General features: G+C 53.3%; 1 protein-coding gene across 1 annotated transcript in view; it reads right to left on the reverse strand.

Moving 5' to 3' along the window:
- Nucleotides 1–10690, reverse strand: part of NPHS1 (NPHS1 adhesion molecule, nephrin) — a gene marked incomplete at its 3' end in the record, with an annotated part of 28785 nt that extends 18095 nt beyond the window's left edge. Inside the window, exons 1-8 of the mRNA XM_083880787.1 lie at nucleotides 10638–10690; nucleotides 8490–8523; nucleotides 7972–8163; nucleotides 7038–7170; nucleotides 4039–4157; nucleotides 3281–3362; nucleotides 2128–2231; nucleotides 362–480 (exon numbers count right to left, since the gene is read on the reverse strand). Coding sequence (XP_083736913.1) covers nucleotides 362–480; nucleotides 2128–2231; nucleotides 3281–3362; nucleotides 4039–4157; nucleotides 7038–7170; nucleotides 7972–8163; nucleotides 8490–8523; nucleotides 10638–10658 — 804 coding nt within the window. The 5' untranslated portion in view covers nucleotides 10659–10690. The remainder of the gene's footprint in view (nucleotides 1–361; nucleotides 481–2127; nucleotides 2232–3280; nucleotides 3363–4038; nucleotides 4158–7037; nucleotides 7171–7971; nucleotides 8164–8489; nucleotides 8524–10637) is intronic.
- Between the last annotated feature and the right edge of the window lie 218 nt (nucleotides 10691–10908).

The raw sequence follows: 10908 nt of genomic DNA on the forward strand, positions 1-10908 counted from the left end.
TTGATTCTAGTAACTCCCAGTATCTCCCAGTAACTCCCAGTGACCCCCAATCCCCTCCCAGTTACTCCCAGTAACTCCCAGTGACCTCCCAGTAGCTCCCAGTGTGAGCCCAGTGACCTCCCAGTAATGCTCAGTGACCCCCAGTTTGATTCCAGTAACTCCCAGTCGCTCCCAGTCCCCCCATTGAACTCCCAGTGTCTCCCCATCTCCCCCTGGTGGCCACTTTGGGAACTGCAGCGTCTCCCCAGTAACTCCCAGTTTATCCCAGTATAAACCAGTCCCTCCCAGTCCCTCCCAGTCCCTCCCAGTCCCTCCCAGTCCCCCCCAGTCCCTCCCAGTCCCTCCCAGTTCACCCCAGTACCTTGTCCCAGTGCAGACTGGGCGGGGGTCGCCCCCCCCGGCTGACGCAGAGCAGCCGCAGCTCCTCCCCCGCCCGGACCAGCGGCGGCAGCCCCTCGATACTGGGAGCACTGGGAGGGACTGGGAGGGGACTGGGGTGAGCTGGGGGGGACTGGGATATACTGGTTTATACTGGGAGGGGACTGGGGTGAACTGGGGGCGACTGGGAGGGACTGGGAGGGATTGAGGGGAACTGGGAGGGACTGGGATCAAACTGGGATGGACTGGGATGGACTGGGACAAACTGGGACAAACTGGGACAAACTGGGAGGGGACTGGGGTGAACTGGGAGGGACTGGGAGGGGACTGGGAGGGGACTGGGAGGGGACTGGGATATACTGGTTTATACTGGGAGGGAACTGGGAGGGACTGGGGTGAGCTGGGAGGGGACTGGGATAGACTGGGAAGGGACTGGGAGGGACTGGGAGGGAACTGGGACAAACTGGGAGGGACTGGGAGGGACTGGGATATACTGGTTTATACTGGGAGGGAACTGGGATAAACTGGGAGGTTACTGGGAGTCACTGGGAGAGACTGGGAGGGAACTGGGAGGGACTGGGACATATTGGTTTATACTGGAATGAACTGGGATGGACTGGGAGGGGACCGGGATCAAACTGGGATGGACTGGGATATACTGGTTTATACTGGGATGAACTGGGTGTCACTGGATTGGACTGGGATGATCTGGGAGGGACTGGGAGGGGATTTGGGGTTACTGGTTTATACTGGTTTGGGGTTTGGGGTTACTGGGAGGGGACTGGGAGGGAACTGGGAATGGATTGGGATATACTGGGATTTACTGGGAGGGGTTAAAATGGGATTTGGGGTTACTGGTTTATACTGGGATAAACTGGGAGGGACTGAGAGGTCACTGGGGTGAACTGGGATGGACTGGGATGGACTGGGATATACTGGTTTATACTGGGAGGGAACTGGGAGGGAACTGGTGTAAACTGGGATGAACTGGGAGCCCCTGGAGCAGCTTTTGGGATAATTTTGGGACATTTTGGGGACGATTTTGGGGTATTTCAGGATCGGTTTTGGGGTAATTTGGACATTTGGGGTTCTTTGGGAACATTTTTGGACATTTTGGGCCAATTTTGGGACATTTTGGGATAATTTTGGGACAATTTGGGACATTTTTAGGATATTTTTTGGGACATTTTTGGGCCATTTTGGGACTCACTGTTGATGTCCAGCCTCATTTTGGGGTGATTTGGGTCAGTCTGGGGTCAATTTTGGGTTAATTTTGTACATCTTGGGGTAAATTTGGGACATTTTGGGGTCATTTCAGGCTGATTTTGGGACATTTCAGGATAATTTGGGACATTTTGGGCTATTTTGATCCATTTTGGGACTCACTGTTGATGTCCAGCCCCATTTAGGGGTGATTTGGGTCAGTCTGGGGTCAATTTTGGGTTAATTTTGGCCGTTTTGGGGTTCTTTAAGGACATTTTTTGATATTTTTGGGACAATTTGGGATAATTTGGGCCATTTTGGGGCCATTTGGGGACATTTTGGGCCATTTTGGGACCCACTGTTGATGTCCAGCCTCATTTTGGGGTGATTTGGGTCAGTTTGGGATCAATTTTGGGTTAATTTTGGCCATTTTGGGGTCCTTTGGGTCTATTTTTGGCTGTTTTTGGCCATTTTGGGCCATTTTTGGGCCATTTTTGGTCCATTTGGGGCGATTTTGGGGCCATTTGGGATGATTTAGGGACTCACCAGCGATGTCCAGTCTGAGCCGGGCCGTGGCCGGAGCCGCCCCGGCCGCGTTTGTGGCCGAACAGAACAGGAACTGCCCCTGAGCCCCGGGGCCGGGGGTCAGCCTGGGACAGGAACTGGTGTCACTGGTTTATACTGGTTTATACTGGTTTATACTGGGGGGGACTGGGAGGGAACTGGTTTATACTGGGATAAACTGGGAGTTACTGGGAGGGCGCTGCAGTTCCCAAAGTGGCCACCAGGGGGAGATGGGGGAGATATTGGGAGTTCAGTGAGGGGAACTGGGAGGGACTGGGACAAACTGGGAGGGACTGGGAGGGACTGGGAGGGGACTGGTTTAAACTGGGAGGGGACTGGGATAAACTGGGAGGGACTGGGATAAACTGGGAGGGACTGGGAGAGGTTTGGAGGGGACTGGGATGAACTGGGGGGGACTGGTTTATACTGGTTTATACTGGGGGGGACTGGGAGGGGATTGGGGGGACTGGGAGGAGACTGGGAGGGGCTGGGACAAACTGGGAGGGACTCGGTGTTACTGGTTTACACTGGTTTGTACTGGGAGGGAACTGAGAGGGACTGGGAGGGACTGGGATAAACTGGTTTATACTGGGAGGGAACTGGTTTGTAGTGGGATCAAACTGGGAGGGAACTGGGATGGACTGGGAGGGACTGGGATGAAACTGGCAGAGACTGGCAGGGAACTGGGGTATACTGGTTTATACTGGGAGGGCACTGGGAGGGACTAGAAGTCACTTGGAGGGGACTGGGATAAACTGAGTCGGACTGGGAGATACTGGTTTATACTGGGAGGGACTGGGATCAAACTGGGAGGGACTGGTTTGTACTGGGACCAAACTGGGATCAAACTGGGATGGACTGGGAGGGGACTAGGAGGGACTGGGATATACCGGTTTATACTGGTTTATACTGGGAGTGGACTGGGGATGAACTGGGACTGGGAGGAGACTGGTTTGGGCTCCCCCAGGTTGGGTTATACTGGTCTATACTGGTCCATACTGGTCTATACTGGTCCATACTGGTCCATACTGGTCTATACTGGATACTGGTCCATACTGGTCTATACTGGTCCATACTGGTCCATACTGGTCCATACTGGTCTATACTGGTCTATACTGGTCCATACTGGTCTCACCTGGCCGTGGCCTCGCTGGAGCTCAGTTTGGGGTGGGACCCCTCGAAAACCCTCACGGAGACGTCGGGAAGGGGCTCCTCCCCTGGGACCCCAAAATTGCCAAAAATCAGCCCAAAATTAACCCAAAATTAACCCAAAATTAACCCAAAATCAGCCCCAAAATTGGCCCAAAATTAACCAAAAATCAGCTCAAAATCAGCCCAAAATCAGCCCAAAATTAACCCAAAATTACCCCAAAATCAGCCCCAAATCAGCCCCAAAATTGGCCCAAAATTAACCCAAAATCAGCCCCAAATCAGCCCCAAAATCACCCCAAAATCAGCCCCAAAATCAGCCCCAAATCAGCCCAAAATTAACCCAAAATCAGCCCAAAATCAGCCCCAAATTGGCCCCAAAATCAGCCCAAAATCAGCCCCAAAATTAACCCAAAATCAGCCCAAAATCAGCCCCAAAATTAACCCAAAATCAGCCCAAAATCAGCCCAAAATTAACCCAAAATTGGCCCAAAATTAACCCAAAATCAGCCCAAAATCAGCCCCAAATCAGCCCCAAAATCAACCCAAAATTACCCCAAAATCAGCCCAAAATCAGCAAAATTCAACCCCAAATCAGCCTGAAAACGACCCAAAATCACCTTAAATTGACCCCAAATGGCGCCAAATCAGCCCCAAATCCCCCCAAAACGCCTCAAATTCCCTGAAATTCTCCAAAAATGCCCCAAAATCCCCAAAATTTCCCCCAAAATTCTCAGAACTCACCCAGGCGCAGCTCCAGGTCCGGGGCGGGCCGCGCGTCGCGGGCGAGACACCGAACCTGAACCTCGGCCCCGCCCAGCAGGGGCAGCCCCGCCCCCTCCGCCAGCTCCAGAACGGGGACACTGGGGGGAACTGGGAGCGACTGGGGGTTACTGGGACGGACTGGGAGGGGACTGGGAGGGAGTGGGAGGGAACTGGTTTATACTGGGATAAACTGGGAGTTACTGGGAGGGCGCTGCAGTTCCCAAAGTGGCCACCAGGGGGAGCCGGGGAGACACTGGGAGTTCATTGAGGGGAACTGGGAGGGACTGGGAGGGAACTGGGAGGGGACTGGTTTATACTGGGAGGGACTGGGAGTTACTGGGAGGGGCTGGGAGGGGACTGGGAGGGAGTTGGAGTCACTGGTTTATACTGGGATAAACTGGGAGGGAGTTGGATGATGCTGCAGTTCCCAAAGTGGCCACCAGGGGGAGCCGGGGAGACACTGGGAGTTCATTGAGGGGAACTGGGAGGGACTGGGAGGGAACTGGGAGGGACTGGGAGGGACTGGGAGGGAGTTGGAGTTACTGGTTTATACTGGGAGTTACTGGGAGGAAACTGCAGTTCCAAATTCGCCACCAGGGGGAGCGGGGGAGAGACTGGGAGTTCATTGAGGGGAACTGGGAGGGACTGGGAGGGAACTGGGAGGGACTGGGGGTTACTGGGGGAGACTGGGATAAACTGGGAGGGACTGGGAGTCACTGGGGGGGACTGGGAGGGGGCTGGGGGGGGTTGGGAGTCACTGGGAGTCACTGGTTTATACTGGGAGTTACTGGGAGGAAACTGCAGTTCCCAAAGTGGCCACCTGGGGGAGCTTGGGGAGATACTGGGAATTCATTGAGGGGACTGGGAGGGACTGGGAGGGACTGAGAGGGAACTGGGAGGGACTGGGATAGACTCGGAGGGGACTGGTTTATACTGGGAGTTACTGGGAGTTACTGGGAGGGCGCTGCAGTTCCCAAAGTGGCCACCAGGGGGAGCCTGGGGAGAGACTTGGCGTTCATTGAGGGGAACTGGGAGAGACTGGGACAAACTGGGAGGGACTGGGAGCCACTGGGAGGGAACTGGGAGGAACTGGGAGGGACTGTGTTAAACTGGGAGGGGACTGGTTTATACTGGGAGTCACTGGGAGGGAACTGGGAGGGAACTGGGATTTACTGGGAGGGACTGGGAAGGGATTGGGAGTTACTGGGAGGAAACTGCAGTTCCCAAAGTGGCCACCTGGGGGAGCTTGGGGAGATACTGGGAGTTCATTGAGGGGACTGGGAAGGACTGGGAGGGACTGGGGGGAACTGGGAGGGAACTGGGATAGTCCATCCCAGTCCAAACCAGTCCATCCCAGTATAATCCAATCCAAACAAATTCAAACCAGTCCAGTCCCTCCCAGTCAGTTCCCAGTCCATCCCAGTATAACCCAGTATAAACCAGTATAACCCACTATAACCCAGTATCTCCCAGTCCATCCCAGTATAACCCCGAGAAAACCAGTATAACCAGTCTAACCCAGTATAACCCAGTCTAACCCAGTATAACCATTATAACCAGTGCAACCCACTCCATCCCAGTATAACCCAGTATATCCCAGTCTAACCAGTATATCCCAGTATAACCCAGTATAACCAGTATCTCCCAGTACAACCCAGTATCTCCCAGTATAACCAGTATAACCCAGTATACCCCAGTATATCCCAGTTTACCGATGACGCTGAGCTGGGTGGGGCCCAGTATATCCCCATATAACCAGTATAAACCAGTATCTCCCAGTATCTCCCAGTATAGCCAGTATAACCAGTCCATCCCAGTATCTCCCAGTATAAACCAATATAAACCAGTATCTCCAGGTATAACCCAGTATATCCTGGTCCATCCCAGTATATCCCACTATAACCAGTAAAACCCAATATAGCCCAGTATATCCCAGTATCTCCCAGTCCATTCCAGTATCTCCCAGTATAACCCAGTATAACCCAGCATAACCCAGTATAACCCAGTATAACCCAGTATAGCCCAGTATAACCCAGTATAACCCAGTATATCCCAGTATAGCCCAGTATAGCCCAGTATAACCCAGTATAGCCCAGTATAACCCAGTATAGCCCAGTATAACCCAGTATAACCCAGTATAACCCAGTATAGCCCAGTATAACCCAGTATAACCCATTATATCCCAGTATAACCCAGTATATCCCAGTATAACCCAGTATAACCCAGTATAGCCCAGTATAACCCAGTATAACCCAGTATAACCCAGTATAACCCAGTATAACCCACTATAACCCAGTATAACCAGTATAACCCAGTATAGCCCAGTATAACCCAGTATAACCCACTATAACCCAGTATAACCCAGTATAACCCACTATAACTCAGTATAGCCCAGTATAACCCAGTATAGCCCAGTATAACCCAGTATAACCCACTATAACCCAGTATAACCCAGTATAACCCACTATAACCCAGTATAACCCAGTATAACCCAGTATAACCCAGTATAACCCAGTATAGCCCAGTATAACCCAGTATAACCCAGTATAACCTGCTATAACCAGTATAACCCACTATAACCCAGTATAACCCAGTATAACCCACTATAACCCAGTATAGCCCACTATAACCCAGTATAACCCAGTATAACCCAGTATATCCCAGTATATCCCAGTATAACCCAGTATAACCCAGTATAACCCACTATAACCCAGTATAACCCAGTATATCCCAGTATAACCCAGTATAACCCAGTATATCCCAGTATAACCCAGTATAGCCCAGTATAGCCCAGTATATCCCAGTATAACCCAGTATAACCCAGTATAACCCAGTATAACCCAGTATAACCCAGTATAACCCAGTATAGCCCAGTATAACCCAGTATAACCCAGTATAACCCAGTATAACCCAGTATAGCCCAGTATAACCCAGTATCTCCCAGTCTCTCCCAGTATAACCAGTATAACCAGTCTAACCAGTACAAACCGATGACGCTGAGCTGGGCGGGGCGCGAGGGGCGGGGCCGGGTGCGGTTCCCCTCCCCCGCCTGGCACTGGAACACGTCGTCGTCCTCCAACGTCACCGCGGAGATCCGCAGGTGGTGCTCACCTGGACACGCCCACGGACACGCCCATGGGACACGCCCATCGGGACACACCCATCAACACAGGGACACGCCCACCAGACACACCCATCAGCACAGGGACACGCCCATCAACACAGGGACACGCCCACCTCCATTGGGACATGCCCAGTGGGGACACGCCCACTTGGGACACGCCCACATAGGACACACCCACCTACACAGGGACACGCCCACCCAGAGACATGGCCAGATGGAGACACACCCACTCAGGACACGCCCACCTTAACTAGGACACGCCCATCAACACAGGGACACGCCCACTTGGGACACACCCACTATATTATACTCCCACATAGGGCCACGCCCCCCAAAATTCAGCCCCCAAATCCCCTTTTTTTTATCCCCAAAACGCCCCCAAATCCCCCGTTCTAAAATCCCCAATTTCTCTCCAAAATCCCCCAAATTTTGGCCCCAAAATCCCCATTTTTTGTGCCCAAAATCCCCCACTCAAAAATCCCTTTTTTTCCCCCCAAAAATGCCCCAAAATTCAGCCCCAAAATCCCCCTTTTTTCCCCCAAAATGCCCCAAAATCCCCCTTTTTAAATCCCCAAATTTCTCCCCCGAGAGGCGCTTTTAGCCCCACCCCCTTTTAGCCCCACCCATTTTAAGCCCCGCCCCCTTTTGTTGTCCAGTCCCTTTAAGCCCCGCCCCCTTTTTAGCCCCGCCCATTTGCGGTCCAGCCCCTTTAATCCCCGCCCCCTTTGTGGCTCCGCCCCCTTTACAGCCCCATCCACTTAAGCCCCGCCCCTTTAAGCCCCGCCCACCTTTCTGTGGGTCCCCGACCAATCGGTATCGAGGATGGGCGCGGGTGGGCGTGGCCCCGAGGAGGAGCCCGCCCCTCGCCCACTGCGCGGCCACGCCCACCTGGGTGCGGCACCGAAGCTCCGCCCCCTGGCCCAGCAACGCGCTGCCATTGGTCGGTTCCTCCAGGAAGGGCGGGGCCGGGGGGGCGGAGCCTGAGGGGGGGAGAGTGACAAATGAGTGACCTTTGAACCCTGAGTGACCCCTGAGTGACCCCAGAGTGACCCCTGAATGACCCCTGAGTGACCCCTGAGTGACCCTGAGTGACCAATGAGTGACCCCAGAGTGACCCCTGAGTGACCCCTGAATGACCCCTGAATGACCAATGAGTGACCCCTGAGTGACCAATGAGTGACCCCTGAGTGACCCCAGAGTGACCCTGAGTGACCCCTGAGTGACCCCTGAATGACCAATGAGTGACCCCTGAGTGACCCCTGGGTGACCCCTGACCCCAGAGTGACCCCAGGTGACCCTCACTGACCGCAGGCCCCGATGACCAGCAGCGCCAGCACCACCTGTCCAGAGGGGTCAAAGGTCAAAGGTCAAATCCGAAAAAAATCCACCCCAAATTCCCCGAAATTCCCTGAATTTTCCCCAATTTCCTCCCAAATTTCCTTGGGAATCCACAAAATTTCTCCAAATTTCCCCAAATTCTCCCCAAACCCACCCAGACCCCTCAAATTCCTCAAAATTCCTCCAAATTTTCCCCAAGATTCCCTCGGGACCCCCCAAAATTCCTCAAAAACCCCTCAGGACTCTCAAAATTCCTCCCAAATTTTCCCAGGGCCGCCCTAATTTTCCCCAAATTCCTCCAAAATCTCCCCCAGGATCTCCCAAATTCCCCCCAAATTAACCCCGGATGCCCCAAAACCATCCCAGGATCCCAAATTTTCCCCAATTTCCCCCCAAAACTACTCCAGGAGCCCAAATTGCCCCAATTTCTCCCCCCAGATCTCTCCAGGACCCCCAAAATTCCCCTGAAACTCCTCAGGACCTCCAAATTCCGCCCATATTCTCCCCAAACCACCCCAGGACCCCCCAAATTTCCTGAAAATTCCCTCAAAATTCCCTCAGGACCCCTCAAAATTCCTCTAAAACCCCTCGGGATCTCCCAAATTCTTCCAAAATTCCACAAATTCTCCTCAAACCACTCCAGGACCCCCCCAAATTCCTCCAAAATTCTCCCCAAACCCACCCAGGACCTGCCAAAACCCCCCAAATCCCTCCCAATTTCCTCCAGGACCCCCCCAAATTCCCCCCAACCCCCAAAATCCCCCAAAAACCTCCCAAAAATCCCCCAAATTTCCCCCAGGACCCCCCAATTCTCCCCAAATTTCCTCCAAAACCTCCCCAAATCGCCAAATTCTCCCCAGGACCGCCAAATTCCTCCCAAATTCCCCCCCAAACTCCCCAGAATTCCCCAAATTCCACCCAAAACCCCCCAAATTCCACCCAAACTCCCCCAAATCCCTCCAAGATCCCCTGAAATCCCCCAAATCCCCCCAAAATTCCCCAAATTCCACCCAAATTCCTCCAAATTCTCTCCAAACATCTCCAAAACCCCCCAAAATTCCCCCCAAATTCCCCCAAAACCCCCCAAATTCTCCCAAATTTCCACCCAAAATTCCCCCAAATTCCACCCCAAAACCCCAAAATTCCCGAAATTCTTCCCAAATTCCCCCCAAAACTCCCAAATTTCTCCCAAATTCCACCCAGAACTCCCCAAATTCCACTCAAATTCCCCGCAAAATTCCCCAAAATCCCCCCAAAATTTCCCAAATCCCTCCAAATCTCCCCAAATCCCCCCAAAAACTCCCCAAATTCTCTCCAAATTCCACCCCAAAACCCCCCAAATCCCCCCCAAATCCCCCCCAAAATTCCCCAAAATTCCCCCAAATCGCCCCCAAATTCCTCCCGAATTCTCCCAAAATTCCCTAAATTCCCCCAGAATTCTCCCAAATTCCACCCAAATTCTCTCCAAATCCACCCAAAACCCCCCAAAATTCCTCCAAAATTCCCCCAAAACCTCCCAAATTCCCCCCCAAACTCCCCAAATCCCTCCGAGATCCCCTAAAATCCCCCAAATTCCTCCCAAAATTCTCCTAAAACCCCTCAGGATCCCCCCAAAATTCCCCAAATCTCCCCCCAAACCCCCCAAATTTCCCCAAAATTCCCCCAAACCCCCCAAAATTCCCCAAACTCCCCCAAATTCCCCCCCAAATTCCCTCAAAATCCCCCCAGGACCCCCCAAATCCCCCCAAAATCCCCCCAGGGCCACCCAATTCCCCTCAAATTCCCCTGAAAATACCCGAATTCCCCCAAATTCTCCCCAAAATTCCCCCCGGGACCCCCAAATTCCCCCTAAATTCCCTCAGGACCTCCCAAAATTCCCCCGAAACTCCCCCAGGACACCCCGAAATTCCCCAAATTCCCCCCAAATCCCCCCAAATCCCCCCCAAAACTCCCCAAATTTCCCCAAATCCCCCCCCAAACCCCCCCAAACCCCCCCAAACTCCCCCAAATTCCCCCAAATCCCCCCAAAACTCCCCAAATCCCCCCAAAATTCCCCAAATTCCCCCCAAACCCCCCCAAACCCCCCCAGGACCCCCTAAATCCCCTCCCCCCTCACCCATTCCGGCCCCTCCCCCATCCCGGGCGGTTTTTGGGGATTTTTGGGGCCCCCGGGACCTTTTTTTGAGAAAAGGGGCGTGGCCTGAGGCCCCGCCCACCCCATGAGGCCCCGCCCACGAGGCGCGCTCTGATTGGCTGAGCCGGAGCTCACGGCGAGCTCTGATTGGCTGAGCCGGGAGTGGGGAATGTGGGGAATGTGGGGGAGGGGAGGGGGAGGGAGGGGAGAAAAAATTCCCCAAATTCCCAAAAATTTTCCCGAAATTAATAAA

Source organism: Zosterops lateralis, assembly GCF_965231275.1.
Source record: "Zosterops lateralis genome assembly, chromosome: 31".
Taxonomy (NCBI): Eukaryota; Metazoa; Chordata; class Aves; order Passeriformes; family Zosteropidae; genus Zosterops; species Zosterops lateralis.